This window comes from Strongylocentrotus purpuratus, unplaced genomic scaffold, assembly GCF_000002235.5.
Source record: "Strongylocentrotus purpuratus isolate Spur 01 unplaced genomic scaffold, Spur_5.0 spur5_scaffold_1, whole genome shotgun sequence".
Classification (NCBI taxonomy): Eukaryota; Metazoa; Echinodermata; class Echinoidea; order Camarodonta; family Strongylocentrotidae; genus Strongylocentrotus; species Strongylocentrotus purpuratus.
The window spans coordinates 9628362-9653786 of NW_022145594.1; the positions used below are offsets into that span (position 1 = coordinate 9628362).

At 37.6% G+C, this 25425-nt stretch overlaps 1 protein-coding gene and 1 long non-coding RNA gene across 3 annotated transcripts; one reads left to right on the top strand and one right to left on the bottom strand.

Annotated features, from left to right (window-relative positions):
• The first annotated feature begins 3782 nt into the window (after positions 1 to 3782).
• On the top strand, positions 3783 to 4123 carry LOC115920897. Its single transcript, XR_004062601.1, has 2 exons — positions 3783 to 3923; positions 4000 to 4123. It is a non-coding gene; the product is annotated as an uncharacterized LOC115920897 (long non-coding RNA).
• LOC753209 (uncharacterized protein NKAPD1) lies at positions 4087 to 23573 on the bottom strand. 2 transcript variants are annotated; one of them, XM_030977638.1, is made up of 5 exons: positions 23458 to 23573; positions 15897 to 16064; positions 12011 to 12148; positions 10277 to 10399; positions 4087 to 6479 (listed from the first exon to the last, which is right to left on the bottom strand). In XM_030977638.1, exons 2-5 carry the CDS (start codon positions 16034 to 16036, stop codon positions 5966 to 5968), a joined length of 915 nt encoding a protein of 304 aa, XP_030833498.1. In that variant the 5' UTR covers positions 16037 to 16064; positions 23458 to 23573; the 3' UTR covers positions 4087 to 5965. The 2 variants fall into 2 exon arrangements, with proteins under 2 accessions (XP_030833498.1, XP_030833497.1); XM_030977637.1 differs by having other exon boundaries at positions 23367 to 23572.
• Between the last annotated feature and the right edge of the window lie 1852 nt (positions 23574 to 25425).

The following is a 25425-nucleotide window of genomic DNA, read 5'->3' on the forward strand; positions in this document are numbered from 1 at the left end:
AGAAGACCTCACAAGACTTGTCACAGAGTTGTCAATTTGTATTTGATTGATCGCGCCTTTAAATTTCATCAATGTCTTATTTGTAATTGCTTTTTGCTACAACTTTTACGGACTTGTTTCTCTCATGTTTCCTCATGATATTAATATCAGGGTGGATTTCCCCTTTAAGACCCCTAAAACCGAGGTATCTGGGGAAATTACCCCAGACCACAACTCTCAAAGGATAAGGAAGATTGTTCCTGCATCTACCCTAGGACCTGAGCCCTAGGACACACTGTACTCATGTCAAGAACTAGTTTGAGGTACCTGACTAAAAGCATTCTACCGGTATGTGAAAACTAGATTGATCTTCTATTGCGAACAGTCGAAAATGATGCCTTCACCATAGAGCAATTTTACAAACCAAAACAGAAGCAATTTTTAAAATTCAAGTTTGATCGTAATCCATTAACAGGTTCTCATTATATCATGATTAAAAGCTTTTTGTCTCGCCTGCGTAGCAAAAAGCGAGACATAGGCGACGGCGACGGCGTCAACATCAAAAACTTAACCTAAGGTTAAGTTTTTGAATTTTTGATATAATTTTTTAAGTATAAGTTCTTAGTCAATGAAACTTTGACTATAGGGTAATCAAGTATCCCCAATCATGTGAGTAGAATTTCAGATCACAAAGTCAAGGTCAAAGGTCATTTCAGGTCAACAGACTTGGACTATGTTGTAGCATCATCATCGAAAACTTAACCTAAGGTTAAGTTTTTGAATTTTTGATATAATTTTGAAAGTATAAGTTCTTAGTCAATGAAACTTGGACTATAGGGTTATCAAGTCTCCCCAATCATGTAAGTAGAATTTCAGGTCACTAAGTTAAGGTCAAAGGTCATTTAAGGTCAACAAACTTAGACTTTGTTGTGGCATCAACATCAAGATTTTCAAAATGCTTCTTCTTCGTTATTTTTCAACTGATTTTTATTCTGATTCTGATTCTGATTGTTTCATATGATAGGGCTAGGAGGGGGATTTAAAATTTTTACACAGAATCTTGAAATTCATTATCTATGCTAATTTATGCAAATTTATTCGAAATCACAAAAAAGGCTTCTTCTCCTTCATTTCTCGACCGATTTTGATTTGGTTTGCTCTGTATCGTAGAGCTAACTTTGGTACACTAAACTTCTACACAGAATTTTGAAATTGTTCTCCATTAATTAATTATGGTAATTTATGCAAATTTATTCCAAAAATAACAAAAATTGTTTCTTTTCCCTCATTTCTTGACCGATTTTGATTTGGTTTGCCTTATCTGGTAGAGCTAAATTTGGAACACTAAACTTCTACACAGAATTGTGAGATTTTGCTCCATTTATTATTTATGGTACTTTATGCAAATGAAATGAAATTATGTCCCTTCCAGGACATCAAATTTTTATTTTTTGACCAGTTCAAAAGTGTACCACATAAAATTTACGATATTTGTTGTTGCGAGATGTGGATGAGCGCTACGTCATTGACGTTCTGGTTTATCATATTGAATTGCGTTATGCAGGCGAGACCGCCGAGAGCGTTTCCCTTGTTTCATTTACATGTATGACCCTTTGATCTTTGACCTCATGAATCCTAAAATCTAATCAGTTCATTGGCTCTGCAAGATGGTACATGTCCTGAGTTTGGGGGTAATCCACCAATCGCTTCTTGAGATAAAGCGAGAACGAGAACAAGACATACGGACGGACAACCCGAATACATAAAATTTCACATATCCTCCTTCGGAGAACATACTACATGTATGTATGATCAAATCTCTATGATATTATACAGTTATTGACTGGCAGGGGGTGTAATATAACATTTTTTGTAAGAAAAGTACTTTTTTCCTTTTTTCCCCCAAAAAGAAATTTTTTGGGAAAAAAAGAAAATGTGGAAAAATAATTTCAAGGGAAAAAAAAAATTTATGGAAAAAAATATTGAAAAAATAAAATGACCCTCGGTAATGGTGTATAATGTGTGTAATTGGTGACATACAGTCCTCAAGAGGGCGACATGCATTGATTGAAAATATATTTATATAAAAAAATGCAACCAGGAAAATATAACAATTTGGATCCTCGCAATTGATATCACGTGACGAGCTCTGGACCAATCACATCTCGGTATCTGTCTAAGCTATCTAATATATACACTTATTGGTTATTTACAAACTAAAAGAAAATTATGGCTGGAAAACAATATCTCTGTTAAACCATTTATTTACAAAATGACATTGAACTCCAGTACATGAACATATCACAAACATGGCAAAGGTGACATGAGTATAACATTATGCACAATTATGCAGAATGTCTTCCATTTTGAGCTTGAACGTTTTTCTTAAATCTAGCAGGGTGCAGGCATATTCATATTCATCATTTATTTTACAGTCTACAGCCTATACTGCAGGTATACTACCGGTACATGTAATTTCACTTGTTGTTAGTACACTGGTCAAAACTTCACTGATCAAACAACTATACAAAAATACAAAGGCATACAAAGGCAATGACATAAACCTGGAACTTCTCTAATGTGCTGTCAGAATTCAAAGTGATTTCTTAAAAGAATGAAGCAGAAGGCCCGAATAATAATCATATTGAGTACATGTAGCACATGGACTGCTTTGGACAAAAGAGCTCCCTGTTGGTGCCATTCATTGATGTTTTTTTGTACTGCTTCCCAGTCTTAAATACTGATTGGTTTATAGCTCAGGGTTGACCAAGCCCTGTACTACTAATATAATACTTATACCGTTAGAGAGAACAATTTAGACTGGTAGCAAATGTCCAAAGAAATACCAGAACTAAGTGAACTTAGTGGAAATTGAATCCAATGACAGGGGTAATAGTATATCTGTAAAGCGTTTTATAGAGATATCATAGCGCTGTATAAAAGCGGAAATATTATAATTATTATTTATTTCCTATTCTAAAAGGTACATGTCTGAATAGAATGTAAAAGCAATACAAGATGTAACCTATTGACAATGTTTCAAAAATTATAAATATCCCCTCAAACATCATTTAACATCATGACACCTATTTGGCAAATTGAATTTTATTTCTTCTTCAAAAACTTGAATAAATGAAAAAGAATGATAATAAATCCACTATGGCACTAGTAGAAATATGAAAGATGAAGGATTTTATTGAAATAACACAGAAAGGCCCTTCACAAAGGCTGCAAGCCTACAAGTGCAATGATATGTTTCTGCTTAAAGCTAGATTTTCATTCATGAGAGTAAGAATAATAACCCTTGATGCATTTGTACAAAAAGATCATGAATTGTTGTACTGATTTGCAAGGACAAACCCTTCTCTGGTGTTATTTGTAACAGTGTCTGCACTGTGAGACTAGGCTGTCAGCATACATGTACCTCAGTTGTCTAACACAGCCAGAAACCGACAGAGATAGGCTATGCTCAAAGCTTTAGAAATTGTGGTGTAAAATTGAAGTCTGTGCCTGCAGACTACTATTGTACTACAGTAAAGTGATACAAAGAATACGTGTACTGGAAACGCATACATGCAAATAGTTTATGGAAACCAAATATGAAATATATGGAACCCATCTCTTAATGCTTGTTCTCTTAATTATAGCTCTAGCCTTTTACCCTAATACCTTTCTTTCCCTCTATTCTCGTAAATCAATGGCTCAAGGGAGTATGAAGAAATAATAATAATAATAATAATAGCTAGTTCTTATATAGCGCTTTTCAGGACCGGAGGCCCTCTCAAAGCGCTTTACAGATTATCTATGAAGCCCCTGTACTTATTTATTTGTGTGTTCTGAGAGGCACTCTGCTCTTGCACCATCCTATTTTTCAGCAGGTTTTTAGAGGCGGTTTATCACATCACATGGTAACAAGGCAGAATTGGGAGGAGAGTTCATCTCAGGTTCTAGATTACATCAGGTTTATAGTGGCGGTTTATCACATCACATGGTAACAAGGCAGAGGAGAGTTCATCTCAGGTTCTAGATTACATCAGGTTTTTAGAGGCGGTTTATCACATCACATAGTAACAAGGCAGAGGAGAGTTCATCTCAGGTTCTAGATTACATCAGGTTTTTAGAGGCGGTTTATCACATCACATAGTAACAAGGCAGAGGAGAGTTCATCTCAGGTTCTAGATTACATCAGGTTTTTAGAGGCGGTTTATCACATCACATGGTAACAAGGCAGAGGAGAGTTCATCTCAGGTTCTAGATTACATCAGGTTTTTAGAGGCGGTTTATCACATCACATAGTAACAAGGCAGAGGAGAGTTCATCTCAGGTTCTAGATTACATCAGGTTTTTAGAGGGGGTTTATCACATCACATGGTAACAAGGCAGAGGAGAGTTCATCTCAGGTTCTAGATTACATTCTTTAAAGACTGACCAATCTCATGAATTGAAGGCAGCATAATTCTTCAATAAGCTTTTTGTATATATTTTAAGCATATTGGAAAGGTAATGATAGAGAGACTAATACAAAGACACAAACTCTCAAATTTGTACATTTAATAATAATAATATTCCGTTATTGTATAGTGCATTTAACACATTATTTATATGAATTTTAACGTCCCTATGTGCTTCCTCAGGGCTTTGGAAATGATTACCCTAGCGTTAGCTCTGGGAGCCGCTATAAGCACAGAGCCCATTTCAAGGAATAATTCTACCAGGTACCCATTTACCTCATCTGGGTGGAGTGTGGCAAATTTAGATTAAAATCTTGCCAATATACATTAATGTTGTGGCAGGGATTTGAACCCGTACCTTGTAGTTCAGTTCTGAGACTAATCGACTGGACCATAACACCTCTACTGTATTAGCTTTTACAAATTGTGCAATTAAATTTATTCTATAATAAATGTGATGATCTCCTATAGTACTGAAATGTTCTAATATACATGTACAGTACATCGGAGAAAAAAACAAAATCTCAAAACAAATACTTATCGTGAGCAAACTATGAGCGAATAGTACATGTATATGAAAAAAAACTTGCTTTTCCTAAAGTAAAAGTATTGCTTCCAAATAATACACTGATGAGTGTAGGCATTAAACCATGAATGCTTGACTGAATAATATTATTTTGAAAATGGTATGTTAAAATCCATTTGTGGCGCATTTTGGAAAAATAGTGAAAAACCACATACAAAAAAAACTTTAAGGAAATGCTTTTGAAAATGAGAGGAAAATTCCCTATTCTGATGATTTATTTTTCTACATTATGTGCCCAATTGACCATACCTTACCCGTTATAAGGTGCTCCTTACTTTGATTCTTGCATAAATATTACCTGACTGTCTGATTTCCTCTTTTGAAAAGTTGCAGTTCTGAAAAATGCAAAAATCACTGTTCATTTCAAACAATTGCAGACAAATTTAGGTACAGAATATTATTTTTACCCCCATCTTTGACAATGCCTCCCATATCCTTTATTTTATGATGATGGCAATTATCTTGCCCCCATAATTAACAGAGAAACACATGAAAACAAGCTCCTCATTCAGCTTTGAACTGTTTGTTTCCTTCAGGTCATGGTCCCATATGGGATAGTTAATTATTCAGTTCACCCAAATCAGGCCAAGATTGATTCTGACATGCCATTTTCAAAACAATGTTGCTCAATGAGGTGTATATGGCTTAATGTATTCAATGTATAATGCAAAGCACTTCCACTTTATAAAAAGCAAGAAATCATATTCATGCAGCTCATTATACCTGCAGTTTGTTCACAATATTCATTTGTTATCGGGTTTTCATTCTTTCTAGGACGCACTGTCCTACCATTACATTACTTTTCTTATGAATCTTGAAGAGCAACAACAAATAGGAACATCTACTCATAAAAATGACAGACAACCTCAAACTTGGCAATGGTTACTCAAACCACAAACAGAAGAAAAAAATCAAATTGCTATAGCACACTGATGCACAAAACTCCAGATCACCTGCTTCTTCTACTCCTTTTTCTGTCTCTGCTTCTATCTTTTCTATCACTCTTCCTTTTTCTACTGGATTCTCTGTCATCTCTCCTTCGATGGTGCCTGTCTCTTGATGTATCATGACTGGAGTGTCTTTTTCGAGGCTTGTCTCTATCCGTACTCTTGTCTCTCCTTGATTTCTTATCTTCACTGTGTCCATTCCTTTTGTCATTTCTTCCAGAATTTCTTCTTTCTCTACTCCTCCTTTGTCGTCTACTTCGTTCCTTACTCACGCTTCTCCTGCTGGGACTTCTTCTATGCATCCTGGGGTTATCTCTCCTCCTTGAGTGTTTCCTCTCATCATCTCTTTGTGGTTTCCTTGCTTCAGTGATTCTTCCTTTGTCCTTCTCTCCTTCGCTGCCACTGCTTTCACTTGAAGAACTGTCAGAACTGCTAAAACTGGTTGAACTCTCTGAATCTGAGGAACTATCATCGCTTTCTTGCTGGTCTCTAGATGGTTTCTTTGGTCGTTCAGATCTGGGATAGCATCCGTTGTGTGTAGGTGAAAGATTAGGGGGAGGGGGTGAATAACAGGAGAGGGGGAGGGGGTGAATAACAGGAGAGGGGGAGGGGAGTAAGGTATAGGTAGCGAAGGGGATAGTGAGAGTGGTGGAATGACCAGTGGGGGTGGAGACAAGATAAGAGAGAGTAGTGGAATGACCAGTGGGGGAGGAGGGGTGGAGACAAGATAAGAGAGAGTGGTGGAATGACCAGTGGGGGAGGAGGGGTGGAGACAATATAAGAGAGAGTGGTGGAATGACCAGTGGGGGAGGAGGGGTGGAGACAAGATAAGAGAGAGTGGTGGAATGACCAGTGGGGGAGGAGGGGTGGAGACAAGATAAGAGAGAGTGGTGGAATGACCAGTGGGGGGAGGAGGGGTGGAGACAAGATAAGAGAGAGTGGTGGAATGACCAGTGGGGGAGGAGGGGTGGAGACAATATAAGAGAGAGTGGTGGAATGACCAGTGGGGGGAGGAGGGGTGGAGACAAGATAAGAGAGAGTGGTGGAATGACCAGTGGGGGAGGAGGGGTGGAGACAAGATAAGAGAGAGTGGTGGAATGACCAGTGGGGGGAGGAGGGGTGGAGACAAGATAAGAGAGAGTGGTGGAATGACCAGTGGGGGAGGAGGGGTGGAGACAAGATAAGAGAGAGTGGTGGAATGACCAGTGGGGGAGGAGGGGTGGAGACAAGATAAGAGAGAGTGGTGGAATGACCAGTGGGGGGAGGAGGGGTGGAGACAAGATAAGAGAGAGTGGTGGAATGACCAGTGGGGGAGGAGGGGTGGAGACAAGATAAGAGAGAGTGGTGGAATGACCAGTGGGGGAGGAGGGTTGGAGACAAGAGAAGAGAGAGTGGTGGAATGACCAGTGGGGGAGGAGGGTTGGAGACAAGATAAGAGAGAGTGGTGGAATGACCAGTGGGGAAGGAGGGGTGGAGACAAGAGAAGAGAGAGTGGTGGAATGACCAGTGGGGGGAAGGAGGGGTGGAGACAAGAGAAGAGGAAGAGATGAAGGCAAGTAAAGATATCATACATTTTTTAATGTTAGTGTCCTAAAAGACAATGTAATTCAACATTTACTCATTCAAATAGAATATTTAATTTTCCAAAGTTTACAAAAAATATGTGACCTGCCACATCAAAATGAGACAGATGTCACATTTTTTTCCAAATCTGATTGATTCTGATTCTCTGTTTCAAAAGCTTTGTTTGATGTATAGCTCAACTCTAGGGAGGAGTTTTATTGGAGAAAATAGCTGTTACTCTGTCAGAGGAATAGGGTTTTTAAAATGTACATTGAGAGCCACCAAAAGAAAAATGCTTCCAAAGTTTGACTTCCGTTTTTGTCTTTGATCATAAGCATTTTTAATGTCATTTGCTGGATGAATCATGGTGGATAAACTCATTGCACAGCACACGTAGATACACATATCGTTAATGCCTGGTTAGAAAGCTAGCATCTTTCTCTTTTTATCAGATTACAGACTTTCTTGGGTTATTTGTTTGTCTTTGCTCTCCTTCTAGAATCACGCATCATTATCATATTTTGATACAGTTGTCCCCTATACTGTCCCCTTTACTGTCCAATTGTCCATATATCATAAAGAATGGCAATATGTATGTACATATTGCCATTCTTTTTGATATATGGACAATTGGACAGTAAATCTGTAACTCTAATGTGTTTGGTAGATTGTGTTCATTTAAGAAGAAACACTAGTATGTTGATCATGTTAGGTTCCTGATAAGTCTAGAGATGTCCTGTATGAAATGTCCCATACGACATATCATCTTCAAGATGTTAATCTTGTGAACGGAGTCTTAAATTCTTCTTTGATACATAAATGTAGAATATCTATTAAGTACATTTTCAGTGATATTTTTCAACGCAAATCACAGAGTTTTGAGCATAAACTTAATTTTCAAGAAAATCACACTTTTATGTGTCACGTACGACATTTGATAATTTCAGCTCTATCTATTTATAGTTGGTTGTTATTTCTTCATAGGGCCAAGCCTTGAACTAAGCGACCAGGAACCATGGGCAATTTATTTTTAAAAGTTGCCCCTGGTTCACTAGAACCAGGGGTAATTTCTGATGCACAGAGTTCGCTGAATTTAGAGAACCCCCTACGTGTGCGCCTTTTTACAATAGTCTTTGTATTTCAGCCAGAACAAACATTGCGAACTCTCGTAAGAGGTCAGCGTTTTTGTGACGACAATGTTAATCGCACCTTTACTAATTATCATCAGGAGCATGTGGAAGGTAACCAAATCGTGATAGTACTTTACTGTTACCATAACAAATATCTTCACTGCTGATTCCTTTCTGTAAGGGCTAGCAAATGTTATCTAAATGTCCCGTATATGTCATACACAGACCCGCCCTATACCAGGGAAAGTAGTAATCCAAGTCTAAGCAGAGCTGCCAACCTTTGGAAGTACAAATTAGTACTCAGCACCTCCAAAATTAGTATTTTTCAACCGGCCTTCCTTTCACCTATTAAAAACCTATTGATGTTGTAACGCAGCGCGAATGCATACTGTAAAGACCATATTTTATTTTTACTGATACATTTGATGTGAAACACACCAAAGAACACAACAAAAATTAACCCAGAAGAAAGAAAGAGGATAAATACGGTTGCAAACTGTGGAATAAATCAGACATACCAACACCAGAGATGCCAACTTTTGGAAATCAGAAATAGGAAGGATTTGAAAACGACACCAAATAATGTGCGCATAGCGCACATCTTGAGCGCAGAGCGCCCGATTATGCGGCCGGGGTCCAGGGCCCGCCTTAGGGCCCTGGAAGCTCTGGGGTTCTAGATGCTCTCTGGTGCAATATGAGCCTTATTTTGGAGCATTTTACATGTGTATTTAGTTAAATAATTCCCATTAAAAAAACAAAAACATACAAATTGTACAAAATGTATGATGAATACCTCTTTCAGACTTCAAAATAGATCTACAGCAGGTCTACTGGATACTGTATTCGGTCTTATACATGTACTTCTTTTGCTGATTTCGCTATTCCTTGTCAATATCCACGCATTGTTTGAAACTTTGAATCGTCCTTCGATGTTCCACCTCGCGACTCGACTATCTTCAACTCCTGCGTCCGCTCACACATCGCGCGACCGGGACCGCCGGCCTAGTCTGCAGTGAAATCCTAGTAGGCATATCGCATGTAGCTGCAAAAATAAAATGCAAGATGAATTTCTCTTTCAGACTTCCGAATACACAGGTACTGGATACTGTATTCGGTCTTATAGCACTTCTGTGAACATTTCTTGGTCTTCTTTTGCTGATTTCCCGCCATTCTCTGTCAATATCCATGCATTGGTTACGCCGAAATGGTCCTTCGATGGTCCACTGCGCGACTCGACTATCTTCAACTCCGGCGGCCGCTCACACATCTTGGCGCCGGGACCGCCAGGCTGGTCCGCAGTGAAGTCCCGTTAGTCATATCGCATGCAGCTGCAAGGTATGCGCGCTGCTGAGCCAATCTTCCGCTGCTCCTTATTTTGTTTGCTTTTAGGTGGAATTCGGTAGCAGCGAACATAGTTGAATTACTACATGCTAAAGTTAGCAGACGATATTTATCATGAATTCGGACTTTTGGAAGGCATTTTCGTATTTTCGTATTCCCTTCGAATTTTCGTAACAAATACCAATTTTTCGTAACGGTTGGCAGCTCTGTCTAAGATTCATAAACCTAGGTACCGAACAGCTGCACCCTAATTGAGATAAAAGAGATGATTGATTTTACCTCTTTGAATGTTTCTTTCTTTTGCTGGATTGCCCTATACCCCCTTCATCACTGCTCTCATCCATAGAGGACCTGTTAATACTCTCTTCTGGGTAGAGCTCCATGAATCCATTGTGACTCCATCTACAAATGCATTGAAATATGAAACAAAATAATACAAATGTATATATTATGCATGGTTGCAATGGGGACTGCCAGTAGTTAATAATATGCTTTTACAAAATTCTTACAGTTTTTCAACATCAGTGAAGTTTTCAATATCTGACAAGGAGACAGCAATCTTAACATACCAAGTTGTTATCATTACTATTTTCTTAATGCTCATCACTGCATGGGGTAAGGAACGATAAGCTAGCCGTACTAAGGCATCTAATTGTAGCTCACACTGTACATCAACTGCTATCTTTGGATGATTCCTTTTGTAGGGTGTCCATCTTTTGGTGTATTTCTGTGTATACAGTGCGTCCCAGAAACAACAAAACCCCAAATCACATGATTATTGTGAACAAACTATGAGCCGTATAGTTAATATTCTTTGCTTTTCATGAAGTAGAATTAATATGCTTCCAAATGATGCATTGATGACTTAAGATTAATCGATACAGGCTTCACTGAGCAACATTATTTTGGAAATGGCAAAATGTGGCAGATTTCGGTAAAACTATAAAAATTAAGGATCACACATGAACATGACCTGAATGAAACACACACAAACTTTCACAAATTAGAATCTTGCATGAAAATTCCATTACAGCTTACATTTCATGTCATACTCGCATGTGATACTTATGTTTTCACTGTTTTACAAAAGTCTGGCACAAATGGATTTTGACATACCGTTTTCTAAACAAGGTTGCTTGTTGAAGCGTGTATGGTTCAATGCCATCAATGTATCATGTGAAAGCATATTACTAGTACTTTATGAAAAGCAAGTAATTATTTCATATACTGGTAGCGCATAGTTTGCTCACAATAACATGCTATAAATTTATCCTCATAAAAGTTATTCCACTGATTTATGGAATGCTACATGTTACTTTCCTCACACTGAAAATTGCTCTAATTCTGTAATAATTTCTCATTTGAATTTCTTGATTGAATGTAATCTACATATTTATTTGTTTCATAATTAGAGAAATAAGATGAGAATAAAGAGCTTGACATAGGGGGCGACATAAATCAGAGAACTAAACTTAACCATGTTTTTAACTTTGTCCACCTCTATAATAAGGCCTACAAATCAGTCTTTCATAACGTCTCAAAGGGCAATACATCCCACACATATCACTCGCCTGAGAATCCGTTGATTTCCAATGTAATACAATAAAAGTTTGCATTACAAAAAAAAAATTGAGCTATGACATCATCCCATTCTCGAGATTGTCTCTTAAGTACATCAGAGTGTTCATTTTGGTTCAGGAGGAGAACATATGCTGAGAAAAGTTTGCCTCTAGGGTTGTAGTTGGTGGTGGATTATGCATTACGTAACACAGGGCTCCACACTAACCTTTTTTGAAAGTGGTTCAGGATTGAGCTTTTTGAGTGTGTATGCATGAACCCTGTATGCTATTAGTCCCAGGTGCCCTCTAGTGTAAAGCCCTGCATAAGACTTGACAGTCGGTCATAACCCCAAACCATAGGGCCAAGGACACTGCACTGGCTGTATCCCAAATTGGTAGGTGATTTGATTTTCAATCAGGACTCCTGAAAGACCATCTTTAGATGTGACCTTACCTCTCCACCTCCCTGCCCATGCCCTGTCTGCCACCTCTGTTCAGTCTCCGTTGATTCCATTTATCTCTGCTACTTCCACCGATCAGGTCTTGAGGGGAATCACTGTACATCTGCCCATATCTGACCGGACCTCGTGACCTTACATTAGACACAAAGAATATAATCAAAGCACAAAATGATAAAGGATTTCTTGTGCGCGATCATGAAAGCTAGAAATACATTGATTATTTCATGAAAGCCAGGAGATCATTAACTCCATGTAAATGTGTATGACTTATTTCTCTTCTGGCCTTTAGCAGATGACTTTTGTCTCCTTAAGATTCATCATTTATACAGTACACCAGGATAATTATGTAATATTGATTGTACTGTTTGCCAGATCACCAGTGAACTTTTGAACGTGAAAAGAACATGGATGCCACAGGAGTTGTGAGGCGGTCGCGTGTACTTGGTAGGATCAGGGATAAACTCTCATATCCCTGAATATCCAAATGTGAGCAGGACAAGGAGAACAGAGGAAGACGGCCTTTGAGAAAAAGAATGGTGAGCAACAAATCCTGCAGCACAAAAACACTATCTACCCTATATAATTATGAAATATTGATTGTGAACAAGAGAGAGGTTGGCTAGACAACATGGATGCCACAGGAGTTGTGAGGCGGTCGCGTGTACTTGATATCCAAATGTGAGCAGGACAAGGAGAAAAGAGGAAGACTGCCTGTTTTGAGGAAAAGCATGGTGAGCAACAAATCCGCTTTAGGATCGGTCTTCAAATAATTGTCTACTTTTAGTGTCACGCCTATATTAAAAGCGTATCATTAGATGTTTTGTACATGTTTGTACTCAAATTTTGAGGAAATACTTGGCAACTCGGGCAAATGTGTCATCAAGTCTTTTAATGTTATTTCTATCCACCTTTCAGGTTAACGGTAAGCCGGAAGCCAAAAGATCAATTCTTTGCTAAGTAGCCAACGTTGATCAGAACTAGGTCAAGAGAACATCGCACTGGAAATCCTGAGGCGAAAAATCAATCATCGTGAAGTTTCGATCATACAGAAAACGTAATGAAGTTATCCGAAATCGCTGTAAACTTGCAGGGAAAAGAAAGTTGATTATGGAAGATCTGACGACAAAGAATGTATATCTCCTCAGCTAAGTATGTGAAAGTGAGAGTGTAAAGAGTGCATGGACAATGGATGGGCGAATCTTTGCACTCTCAAAGAAGCCTGGCAGTAGGAAAAGACTGATCAACTGTCAACAAGACACTAATAAAATTTAGTTCTTATAATGTGCCTCCTGGTTGAGTTGATAGCTCATACTTTTTTTAATCGTATTGTAGGGGCTTCATTGCCTGCTTATTCTATTTTCTTTTTCCTTTTTCACCCATGTTTATATACATTGTTTAATTTTTGTGCCTTGATATGCTATGCTCTAATTGTAATTGTTTAGTGGAACTTGTAGATAAAACATGTTCTGCTTGCTTACACAAAATCTCAGAATGACGTGGCATTAATGACACATCTCATTGTTTTTCCCCTGTTTGTGTACACTCTGTTTTTCCATTCAGTAGTCTAGATAATGATAGTTTCTGTGCAATATTCAATGATAAAGAAGTTGATGCTTTTGATATTCGCTCACTAAATTCTTTGTCTCATGTGGGTGATGATGTATTTAATGATGACGATGATAGTTTACCTATTAATTCACTTATTAATGATTTCCAGCTACATGTAGACTATAGATACTACTTTCTTGATGAATTTTCTTCAATTTATGACAATCAAACTGATAATTTTAGTATTCTTCATTTTAATTCACGTAGTTTTTAAAAACAAAAACTTTGATGCAATATCTAATTTCATATCTACTATTCCTTTTCAATTTTCTATTTATGGTTTTTCTGAACCTTGGATACACAATAATACGCCTACAGTATGTTATTTCACTTAGATGGGTATACATTTATACACTCTGATCGTATTCAAGGTCGAGGCGGTGGAGTTGGTCTTTTAGTTTCTGAAATGTATGATTATAAATTCCAAACTGACCTATTCATTTCTTCTGTTAACTATGAATCTCTTTTTATCGAAAATAACATTTAGTTGGGATTATATATAGAAAAGTAAAACCACAATCCAACCTTAGAGAATTTACAGAAGAATTTGAAAATTGTTTAGAAAAAATGAACCGTGAAAACAAGCGTATTTATATAATGGGTGATTTTAATGTAAATATCATGCAGCATACAAATAATGCAGTTAGTAACTTTTTGAGTGTTATATATGCTAACTATTTACTTCCTTTGATTGACAAGCCTACTAGAATTAACTCCACAACTTCTTCATTAATAGATAATATTTTTACTAACCATTTTGACTATGATGTTTCTTCAGGTTTATTCTATAATGATATCTCTGATCATTTTCCTACTTTTTCAAATTACTAAACTGAAACTCAACATTCAGTGTGACCCTTTGCGTTACAGCCGGATTATTAATGAAGAAACTATTGATTCTTTTAAGATGTTGTTATGTAATGTAAACTGGACTGGAATAATTTGTTGTTCTGATACTGATGAAGCTTATAATATTTTTTTAGATTTGTTTACATCTTTGTATAATGAAACTTTGAAAAAAAATAAACCAAGGAAAAGAACAATAAAGAAGCCTTGGATCACTGGTAGTATCTTACGTCAAATTGAAAAGAGAAACAGATTATATTTGACATATTGTAATACTGTTTGGGCAAATACCTACAAGTCAAAATTGAACTCTCTTTTTTTGTTACAAAAGAAAGTGGTTAGAATTTGCTCTCTAACTTCTTATCGTGCCCATGGATAATGTTGGAATTCATTTCTTAATTCGGCTACGCCGCAATGATGTTTTTCATTAATAAACCAGTTATCTATCTATCTATAAATTAGGGGTCTTTTCCAGCAGGTGGTCTTTATGTACAAGCCACTGGCAGGTTTCAAAGACTACGCATGAAAAGACACTGTATTCTACTTGCAAAGTTGGTCCTCCTATACAAAAGGCTCAATTACAACAACAAAAGAAGAAAAAAAAAAAAAAAAAGAAAATAACATGGAAATAAACTGTGAAGTTTCATTACTTGTTAAACTGTGGGGTTGGGGTCCTTTCATTTGGTCCAGAAAAAATTGAAATGTAAGCTTTTGTTCATTTACTGAAATTAAAAATTCAATAATTTTTGTTGTAGAATTATTCATCTTTGCTCTCAAGCAAAAATCAGACTCGAAGACAGAAATTTACATAATTCAAAATTTACTATGGAAGTAGGCGAGAGTAAATTGTCTAGTACACTTTGTGGAGCTTAGCTGGATTTCCTGCCCCATGTTCATGTCACGCTCTTTTGATTGCTGCCTGCCATTTCTTGTATAAATAATGATTAGTACATGTAATAGGTGTTTATTGTCGATCTGTAACTGATCTCAAGCGAAAATGCCTAAAGCAATAGCTTCGAGATCACGATCAAAAATCAAAATCAAGATTGAAACCTGCTGATCCCGAGATGATGATTGTTGTTGTTGTCGTTATTAGCGTCATTATTTATTCAGCAAAAACAAAATTAAGAAAACAAATACAAACCAATAGTAAGGTTCAGAGTCATATATGGATGCCAGGAATAGAAAAAGATTAACTACCTAACCATTTAACCTGAAGGTTTTCTTTTCCAATCATCCAATCCATGTGATGTACATCAATGAATTTAGCATTTAAACAGCTTCTTTTCTCATTTTTTGATACACTCATCAGAAGGGCAATAATCACACAATACTAGCTCTAATGTCTTTCTGCTGGGCAATTGAAATGATTCCAATGGCTCATGCTTAAAACCTCTCTCTATGATATAAATAAAGATGACATACCTCTTCTTGGGTCTATCTGATCTCCGGTCTTTCTTCTTATCCCACATTTCCTCCTCCTCTTGAAGTCTGTTGTGAGTCTCTGTGTGACGAAGAACATTCTTGAGCAATCTTCTGTCTAGGTACCGCACCTTGGTAGCCATCTAAACCAAGTCTTGCTCCTATGTAATCCTAAGCACAAAAAACATACTGTCACAATGAGTGCTGTCCGCATGGAGAATCTTTCTCTAGATATTTATGTCAACAGAAAAGAAAAAAAAAAACATTGTAGAAACGAGTTTTCCATCTACAGAACACTTTTGGGATGGGGGAATGTATATTTTTTACTGTAATCAAAATGAACAAGAACTATGAAGGCCTAAATTGCAGTTGAGTTTACACACTCAGAAATCGAACTGAGGCTGTACATGTATTAAAATTTGATGAACATTACTCAAGTTATCGAATGGAAACCAGATTTGCATATCTAATGAGCTATGACCTTTGACCTACATACTCGGAAATTGAACTTAGGTTGTGTTTTGATACCATGAACCTTCATGTCATTAAAATCCGTCAAACATTACTGAAGTTATCGATCGTCAACCAAATTTGTTACGGACGTGACGAACGCGAACGGCGGCGTTACTATATCCCCTCGGGATAATAATAATGGCAGTGTCCTATTTTAAATAAACCCTACTCTAATAAACTCTTGATCAACAAGGGTAAATGAATGATGAATTCATAAGTTATATATTGATATTTCTTTAATTCAAAAACTTCAAAAGAAAGTTCAAAGATAATAACAAATAAATTCCATAAATGAATTTAATTCCGCAGCATTCTCCAACAAAAGAAAATAAGTCCATTTATGAACCTGCATTCCAAGGAAGGTAATTTGAAATTGACAGCAATAATGCTAAAATAAATGATGTCATGATATATCTTAAAATATTCTAAAGTAATATTCTTTTACATATTTTCTAGAAGAGATTGCAACAACAAAAAATTGGTTTGAAAGCCATGAAGTAATGTCACATCTTTGGTGTTGACTTGGCACAAACACAGCAGAGCCACAGCATTTCCACCATGGGCCTGTTAAAGGCGTGAGGGATAATAATACTTATGATGAAAGTTGAAGAAACCCTCCATTATCTAACGTAGTCTTGACGACTTTCGAAGCGCAAATGAATCTAAGGATAGTCGAGTTTCATGATTAAACCTTGTTTCATCAAATGAACCTTTGAATTTCTTTTTGTTTAAAAGAATTTTGAAACGCAGAGTGATCAGAGGAGAGTCAAGTTTAATAAATTAAACCCTTCCTTGGACTACCTTGGCGATGGGCCTGGATGGGGAACTCTGCGGCTCAAGATCGGCTCAAGACCACATGCCTATACGGGCATCGGAACGGCCAGTGGGAGTGCTTTCATTCATGTGCTGCCCAGGGAAATCTCTGGCCTGCAGTCACAGCACTGTGCTTCAACTTTACTCATAGACATAAGCCATTTACACTGAGCTTAGATTTCATAAATTCTGCTGAGTAGATGATAAGATAAAATAATGCTTGAGTCAAAACGTTTAACCGATGGTTAAACGACCGCATTCATCAAAACCGTTCAGCATTTCTCGCTCGTTTAACCAATTTTTTTCATGCATTTTGTTACATTATGCATGTTGTTTTTGTCCTTTACATGTTTTTTATATTTGCATCGGCACTGATCAGTGCATTGACGCCGATTCATTTCCCTGTTTCCATTTTTAGATACAGTTTGTTAGTGTTGCATGAGTCTTATTTTTGTTTTTTCTTCAGTAGTTTGGATGGGCGTGCTGACGCAAAACATGGCAAGGAAAAGTGACTATACTTTGGCTTTGACTTACTGAAATACTGTTTAACTCTCAAAAAATTATGGTATAGTATCATATTTTTCTCATTACCAGGTTTAAGCAAACTCAGAGTATTTATAGATGTTTCTGGGAGGGTCTTCCATATTATCGTCCTAACTTCAAAACCACACCACTGATTTCCATTAAACTCGAGACACGATCTTTAAAGAAAATATACGATTCAATATGACGTCATATTTGTATATGTGTTCAACCAATCAGAATCAAAGTATAAACAAGGGAAACGCTCTCGGCGGTCTCGCCTGCATTACGCAATTCGATATGATAAAAAAATTGAGGTTGGGACATTATTTATAGGCAGGGTGGCCCATTAGCAGGCCCTCAAAATTGCATTTTGAAGTGAATATTTACAAAAATTACAAAAAATTACAGGTATTTACTATTATTTTGATTGATAACTTTCATGAAATATGAACAAATTAATAAAAAAAAAATTAATTCTCATATTAAGTTGTGAAAACACAATCCAAGTCTACTGACTTTTGACCTTGTGACCTGGAATTTGGGTCATATGATTTGTGATACTTGATAACCCTTGGGTATAAGTTTCATAGAATTTGAACAATCAATTTTGAAAATATGCTAAAAAATTCAATATCTTGATGTTGATGGCACACAACAAAGTCTAAGTTTGTTGACCTAAAATGACCTTTGACCTTAACTTAGTGACCTGAAATACTAATCACATGATTAGGGATACTTGATAACCCTTAAGTCCAAGTTTCATTGACTAAGAACTTATACTTTCAAAATTATATCAAAAATTCAAAAACTTAACCTTACATGTAGGTTAAGTGTTTGATGTTGACGCCGCCGCCGTCACCTGAAAAACGGTGCCTATGTCTTGCTTTTTGCTACGCCTCCTACGGTCTACTGCGCTGCATGACAACTCGTCTCATTTCAAAATGATGGCTAACTCGATATTGGGTACGTAGCTCATGAAATATCATTATTTCTATAAGATATTATGAATATCTATAATATTATTTGTCAAAGCAAATCATTATTTTACGGTAAGTTTGTTGAATTGGACTCCCTTAAAGTCTTACGTAATATGTTTTTTAATTGGTTTAATGCTTAATGTTCCGATCAGCTCGGATGACGGTGTAGGGATGCAAACAAAACTTGACTCGTAACTTCAGCTTGCCGTTATACGTGCATTTTTTGAACGAACGGAAGGCACTTCAATGTTATTTCAAGGGCTATATCATGGGTAAACCATTAGGTTGTGGATATATTTTGACAATTAAATTAATGCCTATTAGTATTACGATTTAAGTCTAATAGTCTGATCAACATTTTAGTCTTGTGTGTGGGACTTTCTTAACTTGCTCAGTCCTCAGTTGATCATATTTCCACTTACGTTTCTGAACGCACTCGGTACCTCGCACGAAGCTTGATTTATTTCTTGCAGCCTCAATTTTGAGCAATAAAAACACCTACTGTCAACTGAAACGATATCCATTTATTTTTTAAAGCATCTTAATTTAATCCAATTGATTATTTTATTGTTTTGAAAGCAGTAACTGTCTTTTCCTTCGCATTATTAGAACAGCAACTTAGTCTAACTCCCGCTTCTGCATGCACACGATTTTTAGTGTCAGTGCAGTGGTGAAAATTTCGGGTACCCGGTCCCCGCCCAAAATTTTCAAGTCAAACCCGGGTTCAACAAAACCTGTGATGACTCAGGCCTAGTCAATACGCAATAGCATTCACTCTCTATGCTTTGCTGGAGTTAGACCAAAAGCTTCAGTCTTTCTATATCGTCGGTTGTTCCACTGAGACTATGTCTGGCTCCACTAGACCTCGATTATAGAGACTGAAGTACGACCTATGGGGACTGTACGGAACAAATGGTTCGGTTCGGCCAGACCGCGATGAATGAGATATGCAACAAGATTTTCACTCTTTACATCCTCATAAATGCTGCAATATTACAATAAATATATTAAAAAATAAAAAATAACATACATGTATATAAAGCTAATTTGATTTATGATAGCTCGCTCATTTAGATCCTAAATTAATGATTAAACCGAGAAAGTCTTGTAGTCAACATGATTCGTTGTCATCCATCGTGGTTTTAGTTGATGAATATTCATTTGTTCTTTCGGACGTCCAATAGCTACGTACGAGTCAGCCCGGCTTGACCCAGTGATATATGAATATTTGTAAATCCAATATGAAACGAGTGCTCTGATTGGCCATTGGCTATGTTTTGGTAGGTTGTCCCGGAAACATATCTGCCGGGTCATGTCATAGATTCCTACATGTAGTTCCATTGTTCTGAGATAAAAAAATGGATAACTCATATAAGTACATCCGTAAATCCGTAAATTTCGCATTTTGAAATAAGAAATAAAAAGATGCACAAATGTAAATAGGATAAAAATATTCAGAGTTTTTTCTATCTGATTTATAAATCAGAAAATTAGATTTAGAGTAAAGGAGGGGGTAATCAACCAACCGTTGACAGTTTTCCGGTCCATTGGATGCATGGTAAAATCCCTTTAAAATACATTGCATAATAGCATATCACATATCCCACACATACCATAACATGCCAGAGTCACTGAAGAACCACATTTGCAGTGGAAAATATGTCCTTAAATATCACATATTAACGATACGCATGTCTGTAAGGAATATGGGTACCATAAAATGAGCTTTGTTTCAAGTATTTTTCAGATTTAGAGCCCGATTTTGTGTGAGTCGCAAGCTCAAAAGTATCTCATTGCATGTATTAAATCAATGCAGCCAGACACAGCAGCGCACACTTGATATCTCTGTCTAATTCAGATTCCAATTTCCGATCACCGCAGACATAGTTTTCAGCATGGCGAGCTCTGGCGTGGGATACCTACCTGCGCCACCCGCTAGTGCTATAGATCAGCGGGGAAACGCACGGCGCATGAGCGCTTCCTATTGAATTTGTACATGCGACCGAAAACTGTCTCGCTAGGCCGATAACTGTCTCCGAAACAGTGAAAATTGAAATGAATATTGTCATAGTAATTTTTTTTTTCTGGGATTCTTTTTTTTTTAAATTATAGATCTAATAGAGTAAAGGAGCCGGTAATCGGCCAGCTCCAGTTTTCGGCCGATTGGTTGGATGGAAGGTAAAATCCCTCTAAAATACGTCGCATAATAGCATAACACATATCCCACACATACCATACCATGCCAGTGTCACTGAAGAACCACATTTGCAATGAAAAATATATCCTAAAATATCACATTTTAGCGATGTAATCGGCGGTCCCGCTACCCAAGTCTGAAAAATCGAGTATCTTACCCGTGTCTGTAAGAAATATGGGTACCATAAAATGAGCTTTATTTCAAGTATTTTTCAGATTTAGAGCCCGATTTTGTGCTAATCGCAAGCTCAAAAGTATCTCATCGCATGTATTAAATCAATGCAGCCGCACACCGCAACGCACACACGATATCTCTGTCTAATTCAGATTCCAACATCCGATCACCGCAGTACTAGTTTTCGGCCTGGCGAGCTCCTGGGAGCTCCGGCGTGGGATATCTGCTCCGCCCGCTAGTGCTATAGATCAGCGCGGAAACGCACGGCGCGTGCGCGCGCTTCCTATTGACTTTGTACATGCGGCCGAAAACTGGTACGCTATGCCGAAAACTGACTCCGAAACAGTGAAAATTGAAATGAATATAGTCATGGCAATTCGTGATTTTTTTCTGGGATTCTTGTTTTGTTTAAATAATAATAATATTTGCTTCATGATTTGAACAAAAAATGATAATAAATAGGAAGTAAAGGGTCCAAAAGATAGGATTTTGTCTTAAGTGGCCGAAAACCGGCTCCTTTACTCTAGACTCTAGTCTAATATTTGCTTCATGATTTGAACAAGAAATGATAATAGATCCATAAAAAAGAATTTTGTCTGAAGTGGCCAAAAAAAACCTCCTTAACAGTCTTTACTCTACATTTTTTTTTCCCCCAAAAAATTTTGTTAAAAACGATCCCAAATTTTGAAGATTGAAAAATCCAACGCAGCCATGGCACACACATAGGAGCATCACTATCCTGACTGTGTAGTAAAAGCTGTGCTTTTGATTCTCAACATTTCAAACACCACTGTACAAAGCTCAACTGATTTCACTCAAAATCGGTACTTTAGTGACAATCGATGACACCTAAATAGCAGTAAAATATATTTTGTTTAACTTACTGATGTTAAAAAGAATAATTTATAAAATCAAATTGTAAGTCTAGTGTCAAACTTTGCTTACAGCTGCCTCAACATGATTGTGTACAGTCTATGCGATATTGTGTGGTGTGTATATTTGTGTATAGACTTCTAGGTCCCTGCCTCACAGCATGTATGCAGTGCTAGAGGTCAATACGCTTTAGCATTGACTCTATTAGACCGAAAGCTTCAGTCTCTATAATCGTCGGTTGTTCCACTGAGACTACGTCTGGCTCCACTAGACCTCCGGTTATAGAGACAGAACGATCGCCTATGCCAGCCTGTGTTGAACTTATTCCGCTAGATTTTAGCCGCTAGGCCCCTCCCACAAACTTGCCACGGCCGTATTGTTATGCCCCCAAAATCCCCCAAAATGTCATTTTACCTCGTTCATTTCCAATTTTAAATTAGGCCTAGGCTATAATACATCGGTTCCACTTACTAACTTTATTGATATAATCCGTTTAATGGTCCCTTTTAAGGAAATTATGGGTCAAAATCGACATCCATGTTGAAAATCTTGCAAGCCGTGTTAAACTCTCGCTGCCGTCAATCTCATCCCTTCTAGTCTACGCCGAAGGCAAAATGATTATGAAGGAAAAACTGTGATAACGCCATTACGAACGTGTAGATGGCGCAGTTTTTCCTTCATAATCATTTTGCCTTCGGCGTAGACTAGAAGGGATGAGATTGACGGCAGCGAGAGTTTAACACGGCTTGCAAGATTTTCAACATGGATGTCGATTTTGACCCATAATTTCCTTAAAAGGGACCATTAAACGGATTATATCAATAAAGTTAGTAAGTGGAACCGATGTATTATAGCCTAGGCCTAATTTAAAATTGGAAATGAACGAGGTAAAATGACATTTTGGGGGATTTTGGGGGCATAACAATACGGCCGTGGCAAGTTTGTGGGAGGGGCCTAGCGGCTAAAATCTAGCGGAATAAGTTCAACACAGGCTGGCATAGGCGATCGTTCTGTCTCTATAACCGGAGGTCTAGTGGAGCCAGACGTAGTCTCAGTGGAACAACCGACGATTATAGAGACTGAAGCTTTCGGTCTATGACTCTATATGCTTTGCGGGAGTGCCATGGCATGAGCATTGCCATTGACTCTCTTTTTGCTGGAGTGGAAAAATCGTCCAGACGGCCTACATTCAAGCTTAAATTAGAATTTTAAATAGAGTATTGCATAGAATTTTCAAATTTTAACCTCTCCTACAATTAGGGTGTCTGCTCGCTCACTCTGTTTTGTGTACTAAAATCCTTCCCATGCCCGATGGCAATGGCTAAAACGGGTCGGGTCCTGCCCCGATAGATTTCTACATGTGGGACAACGGTACAAAGTTTACATTGAATTTGTACTTACCTAAACTAGTTTTGCTTGAGCAGGTCAGAAAGGTTGCTTAAAATTCACCTTTTCTGGTAGAAAATATAATTATTCATTGATTTACGACTACCTATTGTTGCAATCCTGTTTTTAAAAGTCCACCTTGCCTCCAAAAAGTGAATTTCTCCGAGTATTTTTCTATCTCGCTCCTTGAAGTTGAACCTGCAGCATGCTAAATATAGCGATCAGGAGTTATGGTGCCTCGAAGACCTCAAAATGAAAAGGAAATGGAAAATGTTAACTAAAATATGACAAACACCAAAATATTGCTCTTTAGACTCAAGGTGATGCATGCCTTCGGATCGGAAACAGAGAGAGGGAGAGGGTGTGTGTGTGTGAGAGAGAGAGAGAGAGAGAGAGAGAGAGAGAGAGAGAGAGAGAGAGAGAGAGAGAGAGAGAGAGAGAGAGAGAGGGAGAGAGAGCTCATTCCTCTGCTCTTCTTGGCTTACTGAGTGTAGCTAGTTTAAGTAAACTCCAAAAATAATTTGGTTTTAATAGATGAAGAAAAAAATCTCTTATAAACTTTGAAGAATTGATGTTTTTCAATATTGTGTATTCAGAATCATTGATTTTTTATATGAATAATTTATCAAAATTCACATTATTTCATGACTTAACTGAAAACATTACTCTATATTAGTGCATCCACACACAAAAAAACATATTACTATCAATACTTGGATGCGCCATAGTCTGTGAGGAAATAAGATTTTTAGGGGGAAAATTGCAAAAGTTATATTATCAATATAAAGAAAACAATTATAATACCTCACTAGCAGCGCTCAAAATACACGGGGGCGATGGGCGATTCACCCCCGTGAGCTCCATAATCGCCCCCATCAGGTTGTCTACGGGGGCGATTGCAAAATTAAAAATCGCCCCCGTGAAATTATAAAATAAAGATTTTCAGCGAATTGAATAATATTGAAAAGGATGCAATTCATAGTTGTACTCGATAATTCTCACTTAACATATTCTCTCTCTCTCTCTCTCTCTCTCTCTCTCTCTCTCTCTCCCTGTCTTGCATAAAGAAAATATGAAAATAATATTTTGCCTTGATTAAGAAAAATTGAAAATGTTATCAGTATTAAACAGGGAGAAGGAAAGGGGAGGAAATTAATCAAAACAAACATTGAAGAATCCAATTCACTGTTCTTTCGTGATGCATAAGAATGAAATTACATTAAAAGGTGAAATAATAAATTGAAGTGCGATGATAAATCAATTCTTTGACGTTGATTGATTGAATAAAAAATAATGAAACAATATGGTCTGATGGTCATATATCTTCGAATATTAGAAAGTTTCATCCACCATCGTGTTGTTGAACACTATTTGCAATTTAATTTTAATGCGGTGACTTGTCGGTTACGAGCAGAAGGTCATATCAGGCTTCTATATTCTATAATACTATCAACAGATATCTGGATAGAGACACTTCGTCACATCAAGCTACGAGAAAGTATATCATCATCTCACAGAATTCTACTCGAACACCGCATCGAAATTCTTTTAACCCTTTTTTTTTTCTTCTTCCTCTTTTTCGGTCCCTTTTAGCTCTCCTTTTTTCCTTTTCCTTCCTTCTCTCTCTCTTTTTTTAGCGGGGGCGGGGGAGGCAAAGGCCTTTTGCCCCACCCCCATCCGCAACTTGTTGGCGGGAAAATTGCAAGTGATATCCCCCTTCTTTTCTTTACTTCTTACTCAATTTTCCTTCCCTTTATCTCCTCTTTTCCTTTTTTCTTTCCATTTCCTTCCTTCCTTCTATTTTGTTTTATTGGGGGGAGGCAACAGCCTGGGAGGCAAGGCCCTTTCGCCCCCCGATCTCCTTCTTCCCCCTTTTCTTTTTTCTTCCTCTTCTCTCTCTCTCTCTCTCTCTCTCTCTCTCTCTCTCTCTCTCTTGTGGAAAAAGGGGGGGGGGTGTGGGGGTGTGTGTGTGGGGGGGGGGGGTGTGGGGGGGGGGGGGCAAGTCCCGCTCACCCCCGCTGGATCCGCGCCTGCATCTACCTTATATCTACTAACGTTAGACCCTAATAATGGA